Raw genomic sequence first — 25609 nt, forward strand, 5'->3', positions numbered from 1 at the left:
TGTCATGGTATCTAGGCAACACTGTACATATGATTTATTTCTTGCCAAAAACATCCCTGGAATACATCACAAGCTAGGGGTATACAACAGCATTGGTTGGAAAACTTCAGAGAGTATCACAAACACATTACTGACTTTTCCAAGAATACATTTATGATATACATGCATGCACATATACATATTTATATAAACACATAATTAACTGCATACACTATCAATACAACAACGCTGCTGAAGATTTATCCCAATGAAAGTTTTGAATGAATAGAAAATAAATACTTGGGAATATTCGTGTTTGCTTTATAAATGTAGGTTTTTTTTGTTTTTTTTTGTTTGTTTTTTTTTTTTCATGGGCGAAATTTCAGAGTATGGGATAGTGTGGAGTGTGTCAGCTTAAGCCATTTTAAAACTAGACAAAATTTGATCACTTTATATGTTTATATAATTTAAATCCCAATAAATCTGCCTTTGAAGGTTTTCAGTCGGTATAATCTGATTTCACTTTTGGACCTTTCTGGTACATGTGTGTGCGTCATTAAGACACACTGTCAGCAGTGACAGTGAAAGCTTGTTCTGATTGGCAGTCGTCTCATCAATGCTCCCACACACACTTCGTCATTTTTGATGGAGGAGCAGGCAGACATTTGTTCAGCTTCAAACAACCTGGAGGTGCCCAGTTCTGACAAACAGAAACATCACAATATTTACCATATAGGATCACAATACTGGCAATGCAATGTTCTAATACACACATTCGAGATACTCCATTATGATAACAGAGTGATGTCCCTTGTGAAGTGATGTCATTGTTTTGTGACACAGCAGGACTTATCTATAACATGAGATGATGTATACGTCTTTGTTTATTTTATTGGTGTTTTACACCGTACTCAAGAATATTTCATTTATAAATTCGTCCAAGGCCAGCGTTATGGTGGTTGAAACCCCACGACCATCTGCAGGTTGCTGCAGGCCCTCTCATGTATGACTGCAGAGGAAGCCAGCATGCTATGGACTTGAACTCACAGTGACTGCATTGGTGAGATGCTCCTGTATGATTGTGCCATGCTGACACACTAACCACAGAGGCCGCCAATGGTATATAGAATACAGAAAACCAGTTTTCAGACAAGGATTTGGCTGATCTTCTGAATATGTACTTCGATGGGTTTCGGTTCCCAATATTGCAAAAATAATGATGTTCTGTCAGTACTTTGATCTAAGCACGAACTTCAGCATACAGCTAAGGCCCAATTTATCAGTGTGACTGGTGTTTTATGCCTTCCCAAGAATATATCAACTCATACATGTATGTGGTGCTCAGGTTTACTGATTGGGGAAACTGGGCTGGGAAAGGTATCAGGTTTTTTTCAAGCAAGAAAATGTTGTCAGATACACCTCTCCTTCATTACAATGCCCTTGGAGGGAGACAAATCTGTCTATTGGATTGGAAGAGGTGAGTGATGTATGTATGTACATGTATATGTATTTATTTGAAGGGGTTTTAACACCATACTGCATAATTTTTCATTTACATGACCGTGGTCAGGTTAATATGTAGCGGAAAAATTAGGCTGAAATAAATTATCGGTCATGGGCTTACCCTGGACTTTGCCCAGTTACCTCACATCCGAATCCTGGCCATATAAGTGAAATATTTTTGAGCACGGTTTAAAACACCAATTAAATAAATAAATAGATGAACAAATTATCTGTATTATTTATTCAAAATTACCTGTACAGCTGGGTCACAGTAGTTCAGTGATGGTTGCCCAGGTACCAGGTACTCCATGTGTGAGTTCACTATCTGCTGGATACCTGGCATCACCTGCTTATACTCCTCACTAGAAGGCCTGGGGGAAAATATGACGAGATACAATGAATGTATATGCAAATTTGGCAGAACTTGTACATCATAAATAGAACAATATATAATACATGTACCCATCTGCCTCAGTGCTGAACAATATGTACCCAAATGCTCCAGCACTAAGCAACTTGCAGCCTTCTGCTCCAACACTCAACAACATTTATCCCTCTGCTCCAGCACTAAACAACATGTATCCCTCTGCTCGAGTACTAAACAACATGTATCCTTCTGCTCCAGCACTAAACAACATGTATGCTTCTGCTCCAGCACTAAACAACGTATCCTTCTGCTCCAGCACTAAACAACGTGTATCCTCCTGCTCCAGCACTAAACAACATGTATCCTTGTGCTCCAGCACTAAACAACATGTATCCTTGTACTCCAGCACTCAACAACATGTATCCTCCTTCTCCAGCAGTAAACAACATATATGCTCCAAGACTCAATAATGTATCCTGCTACAGTACTCAACATGTATCTTTCCGCTCCAATGCTCAACAACATGTATCGTTATGCTCCAGAACTCAAAAACATCAATTTTTTTGCTCCAACACTCAAAAACATGTATCCTTCTGCTCCAACACTCAACAACATGTATCCTTCTGCTCCAACACTCAACAACATGTATCCTTCTGCTCCAACACTCAACAACATTTATCCTTCTGCTCCAACACTCAACAACATGTATCCTTCTGCTCCAACACTCAACAACATGTATCCTTCTGCTCCAACACTCAACAACATTTATCCTTCTGCTCCAACACTCAACAACACGTATCCTTCAGTCAGTACTAAACAACACATACCCATCCAGTACTCACCAACACATACCCATCAATAACTGAACAACACATACCCATCCAGTACTACACAACACATACCCATTCAGTACTGAATAACACATACCCATGAAGAACTGAACAACACATACCCATCCAGCGCTGAACAACACATACACATCCAGTATTGAACAACACATATCCAGAGCTGAACAACACCAACCCATCCAGTATTGAACAACACGTACCCATCCTGTAATGAACAATGCATGCCCATCTGAGCGTGTATTTACCTAAACATCCCAACCCATTTCAGTATTTATGAATATACACACCTAATCAGGTATTTCTCCCCAGGGTCTCTGGCCACATGGAACAGAAGAGGCTGTGCAGTGTTGTCCACTTGGTCATGTGTTGTGACATTCTCTATCTCCTGGCCTGGGCAGAAGTTCACACCCTGAAAAAAGAAACATACACAAAAACTTAAAGGATACATGAAAAGGAACTATAAAACAAAGATTATGTTTCTATGCCAAATGGAAAAACATATGCCCTTGAATTTTTGTTAAAAAATTTATTTTGGGGGCATTTTTATACTTGTTAATTACACCTCTATATTATGCATATTTTCCGTCAAAAGTCCGATTTTTTCAGAATTACGTCATTGTTGACCTTACTCGGAACTCCATGAACACCCCGAAGCGCCCCAAGTGCTTTGAACCGTATCGCTACAGTGTGGGCAAGGTGACATGGGGCCAGCTTAGCGCCCCATCCATGCACCTACACCAGACACCATTTGGTCTGTTCCCCACACCCCTACCCGCATTCGGGCAGACCTGTTTCGTCTGTCCCCAACAGAGGTTTTTTTTTTAAACAGGGATCATCGTTGACATCACCACTACAAGCTACTTAATTTCTGGACTGACTACTGGCACCTTAAGAGAACTGTACTCTGAAGCCATTTTTACCCCCAAAATGAAATCCTTTAATAACTCTTTATTTAATGTATCTTTAACCCTTTAATTATCTTATTTGATCAACATTAATTTATTTATTTATTTGACTGGTGTTTTACGCCGTATTCAAGAATGTGTTTATAAGACGGCGGCCAGCATTATGGTGGGTGGAAACCGGGCAGGGCCCGAGGGAAACCCACAACCATCCGCAGGTTGCTGACAGACCTTCCCACGGCTGGAGAGGAAGCCAACACGAGCTGGACTTGAACTCACAGCAGCCGCATTGGATCAACTGTGCTCGAACACTTTTCACTTATATGGGAGTGATCAGGTTTATGGGTGAAGAAAATTGGAGACTCCCACCAAAGCCCCAAAAAATGGTAGTTGGATTCTAATTCTAAACCTTATTCTGCTGATAGTTCATTAATTTCATGCACCACTTCAAAGATCTTGCACTCATGTGAATTGTGCACACATTCCTTTATTTATTTATTTATTTGATTGGTGTTTTATGCCGTACTCAAGAATATTTCACTTATACCACGGTGGCCAGCATTATGGTGGGTGGAAACCGGGTAGAGCCCGGGGGAAACGCACGGCCATCAGCAGGTTGCTCACAGACCTTCCCACGTGTGGCCGGAGAGGAAGCCAGCATGAGCTGGACTTGAACTCACAGCAAGTACATTGGTGAGAGACTTCTGGGTCATTAAGCTGTGCTAGTGTGTTAACCAAATGAGGCCCCTGACATTCTCTGAAGAGGCTTATCAATATCGTGACAAGTACTTTTCTTCCTTAAACACCATGGAAAATAATCCCGAATGAGAGAGAAAATCATTTTAATCCTTAATTCAGATGAATCAAATGAGCAATCAGATGAACTAACGCCCTCTCTGAGCAGTATTTATATCCAAGGTCAGTACGTATGGTTAATAGCGCCTTTGTTCAATAAGAATTGATCAGTTTGTATACTGATTCAAATTTTGTTCTCAAGAGATGAATTTCATTTATTAGTCAACTTGGCATTTCACATCACTTTCAACATTATTTTCGGTCACTTCATGGTGTCCCTTTTAGCAGTTTGGTTCCAGCGTCAATAAACATGGACTTACAGAGCAGTTCTTCAATGCCATGCAGAAGATAGTAGACATGACACCCACCCAGTAACACTGGGACTGACGCTGTTCAGGATTGAACCGTGGAGCACTATCACTCCCTCATTTATATGCAGCCATCAAGTGAGGGTCTAATTAAGATTAGTGGAAAGCCAGGGAAGAACCGAGATTGTTGATTTCTAAGCCTTAGGTTAAATTCAACCATGTGGCTCTACTACTCGGTCATCCCTATGCAGCCATCAAACAAGGGCTAATGAGACTTACACTGTTAAACTCTGTAAGCGAGTTGGTCCAAGTCCACAAGTGAGCTTTGTAATTCCCAACACGTACTGCCATCAGGGTATTCCCACGGTAAAAAAAGATTGGCCTGAAATGTATGTAAATCCTAAAATAACTGGCAATGTAAAATGACATGCGACATGTAAAATGCTCAAGTAGACTTATTTAATTATTTCAATAATCTTCGTTGAACTCTTTAGCTTCAAGACTTTTTCACTTATACAATAGCAATCAGTTTTACAGTAGCTAAGTAAATCATACCCTGCCAGCAAGTTTATACTGATAACTGAGCTGTTGCTCACTTAGTGAATCTGGAATTGCAGATATTCATTGTCCAAAGCCAATACAGAATGGGTAACTCGTGAAACTCCTTCCCGCCTGTATCAAGACAGTCCAAAACTGTGAACTTATTTATTCTTTCCTTCAGTACGTCACAATTATCGGTGTATGTGTACTCATAAAACATATATGTACTACACACTCACCGTAACGTCACATAAGAAAATGATGTATTCTACAGTCATTTGGTCTGTCTGTGTAGCTCATCCTTGAGCTTCCCATTCATACTTCAAGACGCCCAATTTGCATTTTGTCATATTTAGGATTAAACAGTCACAAAATGTCATAAGATACATGTGTGTATGTAAATATATATATATCTACATTTTAACTTTAATTTGTCACAGGCACTTTTCGGCCATGGCCAATCAGGGTCATACCGTCTGATCAAATTCCTTTATACCTGTCTGTGTTACTATTGTTGAAGAAGGCTCCAGTGAGGCTGATGCCGTCAATTATTCTGTCATCAGGTTTAGGGATCCCGGCCAGTTCTAACAATGTAGTGAACAGGTCCATCAGGTTTCCTAACTGACGGGAAACCTGGGGTAGTCAAAGCAACACAACCGATTAATAACAACAGTTAGGAATTTAAAATATGTCTATGAAAAAGTTAAATAGCAAACACTGGTTGGTGTTGGAGATAAAAGTTGAGGGGAATTGTTTCAGCGTTTGAGTATTCCCCTACCAGGAAATCATTCATCCTTGATTTAAATCCAGTTTAGATTTTCTACATTTCCATTTGACTTGTGGAGACTAAAACAACCACAGTACTTGTGCCTTATTACATCATGGAAGACACTACTTCCTTGTTACAACCACAGTACTACCTAGTCACAGTATAAACCACAATAGTACTTCCTTGTTGCAGTATCAACAGTACTACTGCCTTGCTACAGTATCAACAGTACTACTGCCTTGTAACAGTGTAATCCACATTACTTTTGTCTTGTTATGGTATTAGCCAACAGTACTCCTTGGTACAGACATGTATCTACCACAGTACATCTGCCTTGCTACAATATCAGTCACAGTACTTGTCTCGTCTAAGTATTAGCCACTGTTCACACCCACCGTTCCAGGTCTGATCTTCCCTGGCCACATAGCAATGGCCGGCTCACGCATTCCTCCCTCAAATGTTGTCTCCTTTCCACACAAGAATGGTCCATTACTTCCTCCTACCATAGACACATAAAAGCAACCATTCATTTTTTTTGTTAGTTCCGTATCAGTCATACAATAACTGTCAATCGATCCATCTCACCAAAGTTTCACACAGAAATCCTCAAAATTGCCTGTCCAAGACTGGGATTGAATTAGCATCTCTCATGTTTGAGGAATTTCCATACACACAATCATTTGGGGCTTTTATTTTTACAGGTAGGTTTGATTTTATAAATATGAATACTTCATGAACATCTTTTTACAAAGCTTTGAACTAAGACTTTTCCCTATTTACCAAAGACATCATATGCAGCTCACCATACATTAGTATTTAGGGAGAAGTTCAGTACATTTTGTCTCTCGTGAAAATGATCATAATTTGAAAACTAATTGTCTCTTTTTATGAACTTCTGTCAAGGCCAATTTAGTACCAGGTAGATGACTCCACCATGAAGTTTCCACAAAAATAAAATGTCATAAATGTACAGTAGCCTGAAAATGTGCAAATACAATGCATAATCATTAATTATCACTTGCATATATCCCTATGTAGGCTGCCCTGATGGCAGTAGTATTACTACTAGAGTATCAAACACATGTACTCACCCCCAGTCTTAGCATATGTGGCAGCTCCATTGTCAGACGAGAAAAAAGCCAGGGTATTACTGTCAATTCCTAACTCTGCCAGTTTCTGTAAGATTTGTCCAACCCCATAATCCAGTTCTCGTACAGCATCCCCATACCTTGTATAACAACAACAGATAAGAACTGGAGCGAAATGTAGTTTTGTTTATTTGTCTGAAAGATTTTAATTTTGTCTGTCATTCTGAGCTCTAATATTAAATGATTTTCAATAATTCTGAAATTATGTGGCACGCAAATTCTCTTAATTTTACCAGTCTGATTCTGTAATTAAAGTAGATTTCTTAATGTAGGCGACTGGTGTGTATTGCTTTTCAATCACCACTAAAGAAATACAAAAAAAGTTTACAGGACTAAAAAGTCTAGCTTCTGTTACCAAGTTCTATAATCACTTACAAAGACCAATGTTAAATTATTTCAAGATGGTGTGATGAATTTTAGTGTGACACAAAGGGGCATAACTCTACTGATATCATGTTATCATACCAAAATCTTCACATGGATGGACTGAAGAAGATCTTTGCACGTAATGAAAGCATACTTACAAACCCCTATTACTGGTGCCAAGGAATTTTTTCGAGGCATACAGTGGATCATGAGTGGCATCAACAGCCCAGTAAAGCAAAAAAGGGGTATCGCTCAGCGCATTCTTCTCGATGAAGGTCAAAGCTTCCTGTAAGGCAATTGGTACAACATTTCATGTGTAAAATTATCATTTCCTCAACAGAAAGAGGAAAACACAAATATTTTCAAGAGACAAACTATTTAAGTAACTGTGATCTAACAATATACATTAAGAGACTTAACATTTCACAGTGCATTTTTACAGGCAAATGAATGTCATAAAATATTACTTTTCATGCTGAAACTTACTTAGATCACAAATCTTATTTTCACGTACAGAAAATCAAGCTTCTGGATATATTTAAACATCTCCCCAATCTTACCTCAATGTACATCTGCGTTAGATTAGATTCCCCAGTCTTTTGATCTATCTGAAACTCTTCATAATATCTGTAACATGGGAGAAACAAGAGCTTCAGGTTTCATCATACATATACAATCTGATAAGCAGATTGGGAGTATAAGGTGGCATCACAGCCAGTGTTTGTGGCCAGCAATAACTGAGGCATGTTTATAAATAAATACATGCAGACTATTATTAACAATTTCTGGGATGAGAGAAACTTCAAAATTAACCAACAATGTACTGTCTGTACTACGCGCATGTTGAAGTTACATCACTATCTCAGTAATATCACTATCTCAGTAATATCACTATCTCAGTAATATCACTATCTCAGTAATATCACTAAGCCACATCAAGCAGCTGCTCTCTACAATGACTTGTCAGTAATTACCCTAATTCTCCTAATTTTTGGGACACCTGTTCTGGTCTTTTCTATACATGTAATTGTAGCAGGGATATTTAGCCTCTCTTTTCTCACATGGTTAATCTATCGAAAGAACAACATACTCATATCTTTATTTTTTCTCAAATCTAAGAGAAAAATGTAATTCAATCTTCACTTATAGCACCACTAATATCCGTCCTAAAAATTAGAAGCAACATATCAGGTAAAACATACAGAACTCTTCAGAAAGGCATATGAAAACAATTCAGGAAAGAACAGTGCTAAAGACATAGAATTCTTTACAAATGTTCTTTAATCTTGTAATACACCTTTAAAAAATTAGCTTGTTCTATACAAAACAGATGAAAACCCTCTGGAAATACCTACAGAACTGTTCAAAATGATTGGCAAAGAAACTTGATAATATCAGCTTATCAGGAGGAATTATAAAAGGGTTATCTCACCTTCCAGCCATTTCAGCGTCTCTGTACACCGGGATGTTGGGTGTGTTCTTGTCATTGTATGGACCAAAGTGACAGTTAGGGGCCCCGAACCATTCATCAAAGCCATGCTTCAGTGGGTGATACTGTGGGCGATGGCCCAAATGCCTGCACAACAAAGTACATGTAACAATTCCCAAGACTGTAGCACACGGTTATTTTCAATCTGGACTATTAAGGTGTTGGTTACAGATTGATTTTTTTTATTTATGTATTTAATTGTCTGATTAGTTTTTTAAGCCATACTCAAGATTGTTTCACTAAAACAGCAGCATCCAACTTTATGGTGGGAGTAAACCCATGAGCATCCGCAGGTTGCTGGCTCACCTTCCCACAAACCACAGGAGAGTAAACCAGTTTGCTGGTTACAGAGTTTTCATTACCTGCTTTATTGCATTTTCCATACAACATGAATCAGATTTGTTTGAAATGTTTCACTAAATTTCAGTTTGCTGTGAACTTATCAATACTTCTGATATTCTTTAATATTCTTCTATCAATAGCACTGCACTTATCAGGCGCATGTATAGCGCCACGACACAATCCTCAAACGCAGGTATTTGGGTCTGATGTTCACCAAACTTATACAATCTGATAAAATCACAAATGTTCTAGATAGTACAAAATCTAAATGATTTGAGATTAGGTTTTTGAAATTTGAGCAAAATGAGAAACACGCTATCACTGCATGAATGATTATGGCTTGATTCCAAATCCATGCTGTCAACATTTTACTTGTAGCTGCTACAAACTGCTACATACACATGTATGTATGTAAATACGAACCATTTTCCAATGATTTTATTCCTGTAGCCTGCCTTCTGAAGCAGCTCAGGGAAAAGAATTTCAGTGTCGTTGATGCCCCCAACTATCACTTGTGGAGTGTAGGCTGGAAGACAATAAGGTGTGGAGATGTGTTAACACTTGGGAGAGGAATAACTGGACCTGCGAGGTATTGTAGTCATCACAAAACATTGTGAAGCCATCTTTATTAGGGTTACTTACATGAAATCTCACCACTGTTTATTGATTTCATTTATTTGACTGTTGGTTAATGCCATACTCAAAAATTTTTCTTCACATATAGGATGGTGAACAGTGTTAGGGGATGAGGAAACCAGTATGCCTGGGATAAACTCTCAGACCTTTGGCAAGTTACTTATGAACTTTCCCACATGTGATGAATCAATATTCACGCCATATCTGTGGAAACAAAACATCAGATTGTATAAACAACCACAGGAGTGTCTTCAATCATTTATTATCATCAAAGCAACAAAAAGTAATGGGAGCAGGGAATCTATAATTTCAAATGATAGCTTCTGTGTGGACCCCACACGTCCGTGTTCATTCAGTAATATTCAGTAATAAGTGGAATCACACTCTGTATTACTATACGGTCTGGCTATAAACTGTTATTATATGTGATCTAAATATTATTCATTATTTGTATCCTATGGACTTGAGTCTGCAATAAAACTTAATAATAATAATAATAATAAATAATTAACCCTGTACAGGGTGATTGAAAGGCAAGTACCAATCACTGGAGAACCCACTCCCTCTCAAAATTGTTCAACTTTCAAAAAATAAGTCTTTATGATAAATTTATACATGCCATACAATAATGGTCAAATAAGGAAGTCTCCATAAATAACAAAAAAAAAAACAAATAAAAAACAGTATCTATGCCAAGCGGTGTGTTCTATAACCCTTGTTGGTAAATCGAACACAGCTTGAGGTTTTAAACTTAAAATTTTCAGATTTCCCTGAAACAAGTTGTTATCATTATAATGGTTTGAAGCCAGCTTTATATTTATTTCTTTTGCACTTACCATTCCTGGCATGGGCATTATCTGAGTAAAAACCATTCCTTATTGGCAGTCTGCCACTCAGCAATGCTGCACGTGCTGTCAACAGAAAACAGTGAACAAAGATTTCAGCTGAACCCAATATACACCCTAACAAATATATTTCTGTTTATAGTATTGTAGATATTTACAATATGGTTACTATGGCAACCACAAAAATTTACGTAAATTGGGGCAAGACAACTAACACTGAATATCTGCCTTATACAAATGTAACAGCAGTCACACTTATGGGGGAATGGCAGGGAACCAGAGTAGATGACTGCCCTTCCCTAGGTACCTGATAGACCTCCTGACATAAAGCCTCAATCGCTCCACAACTAAAACATAAACCTTGTAACCATATCAAAAGTGGGATTTATGTGAGATTATGATGTCTGGAATCTTTTATAAGAAATGTACATATATAAGCTATATACTTACACGGTGAACACAGTGGATTTGCAGAATAAAAATCTGGAAAGAGCATTCCAAATGCTGCCATCTGATCCAGATTAGGTGTCTCCTTACTGGGCTCCCCAAACACCCCGAGGTCTCCCCATCCCATCTGCAAAAAAAAAAAATGAGAAGTTAGTGTGACACTCGTAATCTCAGTGTGAGTCCTCACAACATAATAGGACCAGAGGCACACATCATTCATCACACACATGCTGTCTCTGCCTTTAATACATTCTGAGAAGTCTTTGGTATCACTATACCTGTTGTTGTATGACACCATGGATGTAGAATGTGATGAGTGAAGTGACCTGGTTAATTTATATTCTAATATATAGGAAAAGAATTTTTAAAAACAGCAACACGAAACATCCCTGTTTAAATAGTCCATCCACAATCAAATACATATACTAAATTTAAAGTTCCTAGTTTAATGTGAGTTTGGTTTCTGTTCTGACTAAGGCATCTCCACATGAACAGAAGGACAGAAAGACAAGACAGTGTGACAACATTTATAATCCCCTTGGCATATTATACCACTGGAACAGGGAATAAGTTTTATCACATTTTCGGCAGACCTGCAGCTAAATTATTAAAACATATAAAAACAAAAATTACTAAAAATTCAAGTGTAGTTATTGCAAACAGCTTCATTTGCTGTGGTAATCCTAATACATCAGCGAAACTGATGGATATGTATATGTAAGAAACACGAACACTGAAAATTATTTTTATATAATGCATTACACACTGTTAATAACTGGTTAATGAAGAGGTTGGGTGACTATATGCAGATATTATACAGATGTGAAATTGCAATCTTGATGTTTACAGAAGTAAGTATATCTCACATACATTGTAAAATCAATATGAGCAGCTTGATTCCATCTGTGACAAAATTACCTCTAAATTTTCATTAACACTTGTAAAGGTACTTTACTTTTATTGATTGACAGTCAATATGACCCCACATCAAAGGTCAGTGATAACACAAAAGCATATGTCATGAGTGATCACAATGTACTGTTTGTGAACAATTTAGGTCACTTAAAGTTCAGAGGTACCTGATACAACTATATCTGAATACTAAAAAACAAGGAAAAATAACTCGAGCAAGCTGACATAACCCAGGTTATACAGCTTACTCAGTGTCATGATGTTTTAGTCTTCAAACAACCACTGTATTTTCAGCATTTGTTCATAATTCTGTATGTTTTTTCTTGATACTATAACAGGCAATTATTATCACAAAAATGCAATAAGTTAATTGTTATGCTCAAGTCTACAAACTAGAAATGTGCAATTCAATAAGTGCTATATCTTATTACATTGCTGAAAGTACTGTTGGGTTTAACTCATCTGAATTGTTCAATTAATTATTTAATGATTATAAAACAGATGCTAAATGAGAAAACAAGGGAAGCTGATAAGCTGGCCTCAGACAGAGAAACGGGTAATACAAAATCACAAGCTTATTTGTCATTTTTTTTTTTTTTTAAAGTTATTTTGGTTCAGATGCTGGAAATCCATGAATCTGAATAGATGTTATGTGATGGAACAGATTTTGTGTGCAATGACTGATATGTGTAATCTTATTAATTGTTGTAAGTTCATTGGAAAGTCAGTACTGTTTGACAAGGGCTGGTATCATGCCAAAGTGTGCAGCTATTATTGCAGAAACAATGCACAGGGGTAAGATTTATTTATTTATTTATTTTGATTGGTGTTTTAGACCGTACTCAAGAATATTTTCGCCTATACTTCCGCAGCCAGAATTATGGTGGAAGGAAACCGAGCAGAGTCCGAGGGAAACCCAAGACCATCTGCAGGTTGATGGACACAGGGACAAAAGGCATGAAGAATACCACAGTTTCCAGGTTTCAGGCTGTAGTGTAGAAGCCTAGCTACTAATTAAATGTGATTTCAACCACAGTCTAGCTACAGGTCGCCAAAATGGCCACCTGCTACAGGGCAGCAATGAGCAGCACTTTCTTTTATGTGTATCTGAATTAAGGAAAAAGTGAGGAATGAATTATAAGTGCATTCAAGGTGGATTCTTTTCACTTCACTTAGTCCAAACAGCCGACATGTATGTGGCACTGAATTTTCTGACCAGAACTTGCAGCAGATATTCTGATAAGCCTTACTGCAGTTATGCTTATCACATTATCTCCTGTGCCTCTGTACTGCAAGTTCTAAAATTCGGACTAAGGTCTACGTGGCTGAATAGATCTAATGATGCACTGACATGCCAGGCTGTACCCTGCAGCTTTGTACAGTACTGTAAGTACATAGTACCTTATTATCTCTGCTTTCTGCTTAAAAATTAAATTCACTGGTATAGCCCTAGCGGGATGTAATTGCTATCATTAACCCAGCAACTAATAAAATGAACGTATCTCGTTCCGCAAACAAGAGTTGTTGCCAGTCCTTCTAAATGGAACGGGTGAGCTATTTGAAATTCAGACATTCAGAGTGACAATGATGAATGCCAAAACGTTAAAATAGCACAATGAGACCATATATCCCAAACTGCATGACAATAGGAAAAGCATATGACTCAGTAGTTGCATTGAGAGCGCCTTACGCCACAAGTTACAACGAAATTCGCATCTTTAGAAATATACTCACATCATCCATAAGCATAATCACAAAATTTGGTTTGCTTGCCGCGAAAACGTAAGAGGAAGTTGCCAGAAGGCCAAGCACTAATAAAGTAGTGAACATCATCTTTGCTACAACAGACTTTTTGCAAACGTCCCTTTCTTTTTCAGTCAGGCCGTCTGCTATTGAAAACAAGTCATGTGCTTAGGTCACGTGAGAAATGATTTGTCCACGCGCGATCAATACATGGGTAGTATAAAATTCACACTGTATGAGGAAGCGGTAAAACATTTAAAGAAATTAGATTTACAATCAATTCAAATCAGTACAAAATTCCCTCCCCCGCCCCTCCCCCCCACCACACACACATGAAAAAGCTGCATATTGTACAATACATACATGTACATTTTAATTTTCATTCTTCGATCTTGCATTATACATCTTGATCACCGCTGACAGATCTAAATCTTACACCTTCAGAAATATTCGGATGTACCTGCAGCATTACTCTGACATATATCACAGCTTTGAAGTCCCGAAATTACAACAGCTCAGCATTTCTCTTCCCGTCAATCTTTTTCTTTTCTCCAAATTCTGAACCCCAAGACATGGTCGAAGCCTTATATTTATCATATAACTTATTTAATGCCATACAAGAATTTTTTTTACTTATATTATGGCGGTAATCAGTATTTAGAGGTGGAGAAAACAAAGAAAACCTGTCTGCGTAAACCACCAACCTGTGGCAGACCACTGATCAACCCTCCAGGAGATATGCACACATTTGTAGAACACAAATGGTCACACCATGAAGCCTTGAGAATAATATTTATAGTTTTGGCTGAGACAATGCTTGAGATTGGTTTTATACATTAAAAAACTGTTTTCACGGAAAGGATCAAGTAGTGCAAGACCATTGACTATATAGTCCTTGGTCACTCCAGTGGGATACAGTCACCCATTCAACGTGATGGCAGCTCTCAATACTGTAGATGTTACATTATCTTTCTTTGCTATTCAAGGGATGTGTTTCTTCAATAATTATATTCTTTTGCTTGGTACTTAATGATGCTTTCAATTTGTTTCCTGGTAACATATTGTCTCAATGTTGACCATTTTTGCTGCACTGGAATACCATGTTGAAGATATCAGGCATAACATCCATCAGTAGTCTTATAATGACACTGGGCTGGCCATTACATCAATTAGCAGCATGTTGGGCACCAAATGAGGCCAAGCCAAGTCTGAAGTTTTGAAACAAAAATGATGAACACAGAATACATGGAATCAACATGTGATTTAATATTCATAGTTTACAAATAAGTGAGCTTCATTACTGAGATCCTCAGCCAGGCTCATCTTGTGATACCTTAGTAAAACAGGCCCCTGATCCAGGTGTCTCTCAGATCACTGAAAGTTTGTAACAGCCCAATACTTACAAAATTATCAGAACATGTACCTATCATCTTTCATTTTATTTGTCACTACTGAGCTTTGTAAAGACAGAACATAGTAAATTCACGCTTATCAATGTGTTGTAAAAATTTTCTCAAAAAAAAAAAGAAAAAATAGATATAAATATATCAAAGTCAACTGAATACATGGTCACAGATATTTTTCAGGTGTTACCAATTTATAAAAGGAAGAGTTAATTTTTGCAGGGTTGGGGCAGGGTGTATACTGTATGATGCGGTCTATCAACAAAAGCATTTTTGCTGATACATGATCTATATACATGTATATGAGTTCATAGGAGCTTGCATAGCTGATTTCTGTGCCTAGTCTTACAGACCAAGTGTTCATTAAATATCAAAAATTATTTCAACACTTCATTATACAACGTTCTAAATTGTACAGGAGAATATGTATCTATATGTAACAGCTTGTAAGCCAGTCACCATATTTTATTCTAGTAAAAATACATATTCCTTCACTATTCTGTTTCAAATAATAATAATAAATAATTATTACAAATAATAATTACAAATAATCAATAAAATTTTATTGCCACAATTATGTCTGTGTATAAATAATCATGCACACACAATGCCAGTCCAGCTTTAAGTTAAGAGGTCTGCCTCATTTCTTTCCCCTATAAACCTGACCCCTGTCATGTAAGGAACATATCCCATAAATGACCTAATATTTCAGCCACAAAAGTGCTTTTTTATAGGCAAATAAATGTCATAAAATATTGCTTTTGGTGCTGAAACTTACAAATTTCCAGTACAATATCATCCCATGTTCCAAGCAAAGATCAAAACACCTTTCTCAATAAAACTCTACAGAACTCGCAGAATCAGTAAGAATGGGCAAGTTAGACATGGATGAAATTTAAGGTCATTCAGGGTACTTTTGCATATGGCATTAAGCACCACTCACATAGCAACAAATGGTAAATAACCTATTTAAACAATTTGCCCCATTCTGAGAGTTCTACTGACTGGAAGGTAGGGTTATATCCCATTGGAAAAAAGTGACTTCCACTACCAAAGGTATTGCTTTACAGAATTCATCTGCTTTGGACGAAATTTTACATCGTTTAACACATGACAAATCAGCCTCTTTCTATGTACATGTAACACTTTCAACTGAAGTCTGATTCTAATTTCCAGTCCCATGGAATCAGTATTTGGCCATCTTGTAACACAGAGTAGTAATGGGAAATCTTTAAACAGGCATCCCTGAGCCCATGGCCAAATTCAAGATAATGTTCAAGAAGCCGTTCACAACAATCCACCATCTGTAAGGCTGTGATATTTTCATCCTTCAGTAAAGACTGCAGCTCCAACTCAGCCAAACATTCATTCACTGCTGATGATTCCTTTTCAAGACTCCTACAAACAGAGAGGGATACTAAACTCAATGAACATTGAATAATTTGGTTTATAAGTAGACAATATTGTCATTAATTCATTAACTAATTTTTATTAGTACGTTATGCCAACCATTATATGGGATATGGTAACTTTTGTATGCATGTATGTATGTATGCTTGGGGTTTGACAACAAGGAGAAAATGTGTTCATGCCGCCTAAGTGCTGCTGCCATTGAAGTATCATGCTGTGTCAGACATGACACCCCACCCAGTCAAGTTATACTGACACCGGGCCGACAAGTCATGTATCACTGCTCTAGCCTCTCAGAGCTGAGTGCCAAGCGAGGCAGTGGCAAGTATCATTTTTAAAGTCATTGGTATGACCCGACCAGGGTTTCATATAGGGGTCTCCCGACTTTGAGGCAGATGCTCCCTTAAAATTAGGCCACTTAAGCAGTTGCAGTAACTGTGAAATGTAATGTGTCTATCTTCAAATCCCTCATTATTCTATTTGGTGCTAGGATTTTTATGCATTTGATTGTTTGTTAACGCCACACTCAAGAATCAGTATTTTAAGTGGAGGAAACCAGACCTCTTGCAGCAAACTGCTCACCCGCTTCTCAATATTAAGGTCTCATAAGCAATGAGAGCGGGCAAATCTATAAATTCTATGTCAAAGTTCTTTTGGGGTCTCTGTGGCTTAGTTGGTCAGCGCGCTAGCGAAGCGTAATGATCCATAAGTCTCTCACCAATGCGGTCGCTGTGAGTTCAAGTCCAGCTGATGCTGGCTTCCTCTCCGGCCATAAGTTGGAAGGTCTGTCAGCAACCTGCGGATGGCAGTGGGTTTCCCCCAGGCTCTGGACGCTTTTCACCCACCATAACGCCGTCTTATAAGTGAAATATTCTTGAGTATGGCATAAAACACCAATTAAATAAATAAATAAATAAATCAATCAAAGTTCTTTTCATACCTTCATCTTAAACCTGTCCACAGTAACTAAACAAGGCAGTGAAAGCTAAATGATCTAAAATTTTGCCCCCCAAAATTGGATTTTTAGAGGCTTCTATATGTAGCAAATTATTACTTTCAGTGCTGAAACATACATTTTTTATTATCTCACGTTCCAAAAAAAACCTCAAAATACCTCAACAGAGCTCTCAAAATCTTGCAAAACGTGTACTTTAGTGAAAAAGGAAATTTTAGTTTATTCACAGTAAAATGAACCTGTTGACTTACGCTGGTAATGCAGACAGTATATAAGCAGCTTCTGTTTTGTTGCTGGATATGAAGTCTATTACCAGGCTGGCAGGCTGTGAGGCTGGCACAATGAACTGGCCCATGGGAGTCAGTGTCAGGGGACCTTCTTCACTATACAAAACAAAAGTAAAGCACAAACTGCTATAATATATAATGCTTTATGGGCTTTTATGCTCGTATAGGTCAGGGCAATGTTGTAGAGTTAAGAGATCATGCAGCAAGCTGAACCCCTTGCGAATAGGTTGTGAAAATGTGGTATAATCTAATTTACATATTTCTCTAAAACAATCAACTTAAAAATTACTCTTCTGCATCATGATGACAAAAAGAATATCTTAATGCATACAACCAATCAATAGTAACACAGTTGTGGGTATCCAGGGTTAGCCTGAAAATAGAAACTAATCCTGTTTGTATGGGCATGAGTTCAACGACAACGAAAGATTATCATCAACCTGGGCATTCACTTTCTTTTAATATATTAGTTATCCAGAGAATCCTAAACTTTTCCATGCCATTCGTAACTCCTTGCCAAATCTTAACTTGTGCCTGAACTACATGTAAATTCAAAATTCAAGTATTTTTTTTGTATCGGTTAACGATTAGTTTTAAATCTACCACCTTTTTTTTTCCCCTTTGAACAATAAGCTCAAAATTTACCAACTCTTTTGTACCTGGCAATGGTAAGTTTCTAAATCTACCACCTTTTTTTGTACCTTACGCTCAAAATCTAACACCTTTTTTGTACCTGGCAACGATAAGTTCTAAATCTACCACCTTTTTTTCTACCTGTCAACGATGAGCTTGAAATCTGCCACCTTTTTTTTTCTACCTGTCAACCATAAGCTCGAAATCTACAACCTTTTTTCGTACTGGTATGTTACCTGTCAATGATAAGCTCTAAATGAGATAAATCCTCAGCAAAGAACTTGGCGGTGACATTATCCTGGGCTCTGCGCAGTGAGTTGATCAGTCTGTTGAGCATGACCTCGTAATGAGGAGCAGTCACCAGTTCTCTGCTGATGTCGTCGTCGTATCAGCTGGATGTTACTCAGTAGCTCTGACAGCTGATCCTCCATATAAGGCAATCTGCTTAATACTGTGTCATAGGCAGGAACAGATGCAATCAACTGAGGGGTTAAATAGAAGCGTCAGTCAAAACAATAACTTGTTCCAGATGAAAAAAAAAATGAAAAATAAATTGTGATTACAGTTGATATTAACACATACTTTGTATTGTTGATTTCCTTCATATTTTTGCAACTGCAAAATGTGTATATACTACATGTTTTATTAATAATTCCTGCATTATTTTAAAGACGGCCCTACAAAAAACCAAACTGTTTGATCTGACGAACGTAACCATTTAAAAAAAGGCTTTGATTCAATTAAAAAAATATAAAGGACATTTCTAAGGAAAATTATCCACATAAAATGAACATTTCAACTACAATGTACATTATCATAGTCATTTAAAAATTCACTGGGGTAGAGTGTACATAATATGTAACATACACACATTATGAGACAGTGTCACAGTTTGGAGAGGGCAAGCCATAAAAGAAGTTTGAAAGGTTCATCCATGTGGACATGAGCTGCATGAATAAGAGCAATGTTGAAATCATCTTTTGAAACTGGTAAGTAGGCTAACCTTCATCCAGTCTGTGGGTACATCTTCACTGCTAAGGAAGACATCACCATGGAGACAATAACCTGTTGAATTACTAAACACCAACGTTCTACCTGTAGAAATATAAGCTTCAATTCAAATACATGTACAAGTACTTCCTGAAAATATATGGGCAGAAGGACAAAATTCTTACGCATAAAGTTTACCAGCTTACTCAATGGGTTTTAATAAATGCGAGCCATTTTATTAGAGAAATAAATGATCTGCTTTGTTTTAAGATATCAAGTTCCACACATCAAACAAGAAAATTCAATTTAATTTATACCATCTCTTTTCTTTTTTCATTTTTTTTTTGTCACACATTGGGAGAAAATGAAAAGTATAAGAGGAGAAACACAAAAACATTAAATGTTCAAATTAACCTCTGAGCATGGAATTAATCCTTTCAGGGTGTTCTTTGTAAATCTGCTCAAAACTTCGGAGGCAGCCTCTAAAAAACCTAAAACCCCATGGGCTGGCCCAGCGAATTTCAGCCAAGCCAATCTTCTCTTTAAGTTCACTGCATACTCTGTCTACCTCTTCCTTTACAGGCTTAGTGGCCCTCTGACCATCCCGAGCTCTCTCAGCATTCACCCGTAGCCATGTTCTGAAGGTTGAACAGAATCCCACATATTACACTGCACTAGTGTAAAGCAGGACCTCAATCTATTGTTACATCCAAAAATTATTGCTGCGCCACATCTACAATCATGTTACACTGTATTAGTTTCTATGTGTGACGTCCTTATGATTATCAATAAAATGGTGTCAAGGTCCTGCCGGCAGTTTACTTCCGCACTACCCACATACTTCCGCACTACCCACTCTCCACACTACTGGCGAAGCCCACTTGTTTATTTGACTGGTGTTTAACACCATTCATTTATATTAATTATATGACAGTCATTCGAGTAAACAATTGCCCTTCACTAGATACGACACAAAAATTCCACACTTCCACAATTCCACAAAACACAGGTAACATGCAAATATTCCACACAATCATGAAAAGAACCAATTCAAGTATCATAAACACCTGACTGACCTTTAATTGTTAGCCTACCTTAAAGTCTGACCTGGAGCTTTGCGAATCGCTTGTTCTGGGTTCACCTTTCCAGTATACGTGTAATATGTGTGATGCCATTTAATTGGTCGAGAAAAGCTTGAGTCCGATAGGTCAGATTGAACCTCATTTACATAATCCAGTGGAAGGTTACAGCTCTTTAGGATATCCTTAACAACCAAAGTCAAGTCATGGGACTTCAAAGACAGACGAATTTCACGCAAAGCTAAAATGAGAAATAACCATTGTAAATATGTCAAGTATCTGAAGAACAATACTGTTTGCATGACATATAGAAAATCTCTTCAAAGTTGTGCTAATTATGTTATTATTCAATTTACCATGTAGAATGCGTGTGGTTTATGTACTTTATGCTTTATTCCCAATTCTATAGTGCTATATCAAAAAAAAAAAACTTAATACAATGTATATTGTATGTGGCTAAAATTAGTGTCCATAGAGGAACTGTACAGTATGAGTTTAAATTTCTATTTGTGTACTTTTTTCTCACAGTTGTTAAATAGCTTCCCAACATGTGAAAATATATACACCTTCATGACAATTATATGTCATTCTTGCTCTTTTCTCTTGTATTTCTTACCAGAACTGCTGAGACTTTGGTCTGTTTCATCCTCCTCGGAAGAGGCTCTGACATGGAACGTAACCTCCACTGGCTTAACCGGTCTTCCTGCCTGAAGGGCTGTCACATACTCATTCAGCTTCTTCAAGGAATCTTCATTCACTGCCTGTCATGTCCAAGAGAAAGCGTAAAATAATAAAGGATTGGGTAGTGATGCGGTACATTGTAAGAACAGAACACAATACATATACATAGCGTGACTCAACTTGCAGTGTTACACTCACTGAATCTTGGAACTCATTGATGATGGAAAGATTTCAGAACTGATGTGTTACAATTTCCAACCGTTCACACAGGTATGAAAAAAACATTTGCAGGACAAGCTCCTGTATTTGAGCACAAAATCTGAAAAAACGCTTAAAAGAATACTATACATCAAAGTTTTTTTTTAAACCTACATCTCACCACTTCAGGCCAATATAGCTACATCAATTATCTACATGTACCAGTTCAACATCCAAAGAATAGTATTCAGCTATGGGAATTGATGGTCAGCAAAAAGTCCGAAATTTCTCCAGAAATTCTGAAAAAGCCTTACCCTACCTCCAGATTACATTAATAATCATCTGTTCTGATGAAATCTGTTGCCTTTGGTTTTTACAGTTTTAAACCCAAAAGTCTGAAATCAGTCAGTTGGAGAAAATTTCCCATTATTGGAACAAATAATAAATATGTAAATAACATGTGTGTGAAATAAAATGATACAGATGAGGTCTATCTTTAAGCAGAATGGGATTTGCTGTTAAGATATTCTTGATTCACAGGTACAAAGTTTAACTGTACCTGAAAATCTCTAAATACTTATTTTGTAATACCCGTTTTCTTGGATGCTGTCCAAAGAGGTCTGGGTGAACAGCAAACAGGAATGGTCGTAAAGCTGTAGCTGTTTGTCCAGATGTCAGTGTGCGCATAGAGCAGGTATACCCACCAACACCGATCACCATATTCAAATGTCTGCAAATATAGAAAGCACTTTTTGTTAAACCATTAAACTATCATATCATATAGATCACGGCACTTTTAGCTGCTATCCAGCACTTCCGTAAGTATGTCATTCCATCATACAGTCAGTCAGTCAAATTTTTGGGGTCAATCTGTCAATTTATAAAACTGTTATGAATTGTTTATATTCATATTGCTTACATAAAGTTGCCCTCGGGGCAATACTGCAGCACTCAGTACCTAGGCAATTAAATATAAATAATTCATAATATGATGACTAAATTGTACTAATTCAAATTTAAGACTGAGCGCATAACAGATCCCTGCACCTTGTACCTGTAAAAGTTAAGCAATGCCTTACAAAAGATAAATGAAAAGGTATTACAAAGCAAAGAGTATGGTTTAAAAAAGAATGAAGCAAAATATGTCAACAAGAGTGAGCAGAATTTGTTCATTTTTAAGGCAAATTACATATTTCTTAATAACTCCTCTATTTTATGCATATTTTCTGTCAATGGTAGAAAATATTTGGAAATGTGGCTCTCTGGGGCTATGTTTATGTTTCTGTATATACATAGCCCCATAAACCTATCGGATAACCACGAGCTCAAATGTAAAGGTAGTATGAGGAGTAAGTCGTGTCAGGTTTTTTCGATGGACAGCCAAAAGTCAGTAAACTAGGTAAAAAAATTGTGTTAAAACTGCATTCAAGCGGAGCAAAATTTAAAATACCTGAAATAAATAGTTCTTGCTAACATAATATGCCTTTCATCTCAATCCAAGTATTCTGTTGTGTAAGGTGGCCATCATCAAACTGTCAACACAACGAAAAGCAGCCGATGTTTTAGCCCAGTGACTTCCGGTCAAGCATTCTAAAGTTGCCTCGCTCTAATCTACATTAATAAATGTCTTTCAGAGTTACGTTCCTTGAACACAACTTTACGTAGACCTTCACCGAACCCAGGTGTGTAAATATGTATGTATGACTGGGGTTTGACGTCGTATAAACAACCTTTCAGTCAGTCTGAAGCAATCAAGCGAAACTTGCACTCCACCTCGAAAAACAGGGCCTTAATCACGTGATTACATTGAAACGGGCTGCTCATGCGGGGTTATCTCCCCCTGCCACTAGATATCGCAACTATATCATTACCCGCTACATATGGTTTTAATGTGTCCATTTTCCCCATCGAAACTTATCAACAAATATTTACAAAGGACATATTTTGCTCAGTGAGTGAGCAAAATTCACCATCAGAATCAGAAATAAAATTTACTTCCAACAGCCGGCGAACGTCCGCTGGACATTAACTATATTTCCACACTCACAAGCAAGTGTATGCGTCATTTGGTTGCTTTATACAACAAACTCCTGAAGCATGCATCAGAATGAATAAATCAGACATAAAGACAAGACAATGTTATTTTTACCGATAATGCAATTTTATTTAGAAATCATAATGTCACCCTGAAAGCAGCCAATAATATCATAACACGAGTTGAATTCAAACTAACCTCCCTCTTTCTGCTTTGTGAGCACATGTAACTTAATAAATTCTATCTAGTACTAAGTGCGCCTTTATCAAGTAAAACCAACTTGTACTGTATCCATATGTAATCAAATAAAAAGCTTTTCATTAACAGTTTATAAATATTAATTTCAAGTTCACACAAGGACCTAAATATATAATAATTTTTATATTAATTACTTAGTGTTGCTGGTACTTCTGATATCAGGTATCTGTATAAAATTAAAAATAATGTACAAGGCAATCTATAGAAAACTGACAAGGCTTGGATAACATGCAGTTCTTTTCGGAAAATTAATACACAAGCACCTCTGTCGGAAGCAAAGTTAAATGAATTTGCAAACATTCTTTTAAAATTCACCAGAGAAAAATTTATTAGCATGCACACTCGGTCAGTCTATGTTGAGGATCTGGCTACACCCACGGGTGAATCTTGGATGTCAAATTTCTTAATTAGCCACAGAACAGGCGGAATAAATACACAATGTAACGATGCAGTATGTTCCTATGTTCATTTGGCGACTGACACTTTCCCAACTGAAGTCAGTCAATCATTAGTTGAGCTGAAGTCAAAATCTTCCTCCCCAAATGCGAGATTAATTTATAGCTTTTTGGTAAAATATGATTCGTGTGGCAAAACAACACACGATCAAACCGGTGATCATTTTGTATTTTTCACCTACTTTCCACAACAAAATAAAGTAGTATATGCAGATTCTTTAGGCAAGGAATTCATGCAATTTTGTTGAATCTATTTAAGAAGGGGCTTGCTAGAAGTGGAATACAACTGAATACACTAGAGATAGCTATGTGTCATGATCCAACATGTTCGAAAACACACTGCAATCACAAATGCATGTCTGGAAAATGTGCCCCATATTATCCTCTGCGGTAATGTGTGTGGAGTAGCAGGAATAAAAGGATTCACAATCTGTGCCCTGTGGCCTAATTTGTTCCTACATCTAGTAGGCAGAAACCTCCCAGAAGAAATAAATTTGCTAAAGATAAAATACTTAAAGCATATAAAACTATTCCACATTTTGGAGGAAAAGTTTGAACAGCATTTTCTCTGAGACTACGGATACTGAGGCGCCGGTATCCACCAAGCTTTGGAACTTGTGATTATTTACTTGTATTGAAATTGTATTTCGGCCCATTGTTGTTATTACATTAACAGCAGTTTCATTTATACCTGATTTTCGTTTTCCCCTGTCATTTCCGTTAACTACAGTATGCCCGCCCATGGAGGTGTTATTTCTTTGGACGAGCGAACACCACTATCTGGAATTGTCTTTACCAGAAAAACATAACCTGGCAAAGTGACCTATTTTGTCACATTTGTTGCAAGTAAGTTTTTAGCACGTTTTAGCAAGTTTTTAGCACGACAAAAAGATGAATGATTTGGTTTCCAAGACTCACCACATTTGTAGCACTTTTGCTGTGATTGATCCCTGTTGCTCCTATTATTATGCGATGGTCCATGTGGTTTGGGACTGTTGTATGGTCGTTGCTGGCCGTAGTTTCGATGCTGTGGTGGTCTGCACTGGTCACGCTGATGGTCGCTCTTCGTTGCAGTTGCCATGACTAAAGCAGTGAGCTGATCTAGGCGAGCTGTGATGTCTTGCATCTAGGTTGCCGAAGTTGAGTTTACTTCGGCTTCGGGGGGTACCTAATGCTGTCTCTGTACGCTCAGCACTCCTTGCAACTTGTGAAAGTTCATCCATGCTTTGGGGGTTTTGTGGCATTACAGTGCGCTTTAAACTGTCTCTTAAGCCGTTTGTAATGAT

At 37.5% G+C, this 25609-nt stretch overlaps 2 protein-coding genes across 2 annotated transcripts; both read right to left on the minus strand.

Annotated features, from left to right (window-relative positions):
- Positions 1-337: 337 nt before the first annotated feature.
- Positions 338-14066, minus strand: LOC135466270 (N-acetylgalactosamine-6-sulfatase-like). The gene is made up of 14 exons (XM_064743682.1): positions 13931-14066; positions 11288-11411; positions 10829-10903; positions 9780-9882; positions 8958-9101; positions 8086-8152; positions 7684-7811; positions 7103-7239; positions 6407-6510; positions 5739-5875; positions 4982-5084; positions 2985-3106; positions 1736-1853; positions 338-679 (listed from the first exon to the last, which is right to left on the minus strand). The coding sequence occupies exons 1-14, from the start codon at positions 14027-14029 to the stop codon at positions 593-595; spliced, it is 1548 nt and encodes a 515-aa protein (XP_064599752.1). The 5' UTR covers positions 14030-14066; the 3' UTR covers positions 338-592.
- Positions 14067-15185: 1119 nt separating this feature from the next.
- LOC135466873 (T-cell activation inhibitor, mitochondrial-like) lies at positions 15186-23314 on the minus strand. Its single transcript, XM_064744627.1, is given in 10 exon segments — positions 15186-16740; positions 17959-18090; positions 18864-18997; positions 18999-19109; positions 19631-19722; positions 20032-20255; positions 20712-20937; positions 21313-21457; positions 22167-22305; positions 23026-23314. Coding segments are annotated over 10 exon segments (1479 nt in total). The 5' UTR covers positions 23052-23314; the 3' UTR covers positions 15186-16490.
- Between the last annotated feature and the right edge of the window lie 2295 nt (positions 23315-25609).

The sequence above is a fragment of the Liolophura sinensis genome, chromosome 6 (genome assembly GCF_032854445.1).
Source record: "Liolophura sinensis isolate JHLJ2023 chromosome 6, CUHK_Ljap_v2, whole genome shotgun sequence".
NCBI classification, from domain to species: Eukaryota; Metazoa; Mollusca; class Polyplacophora; order Chitonida; family Chitonidae; genus Liolophura; species Liolophura sinensis.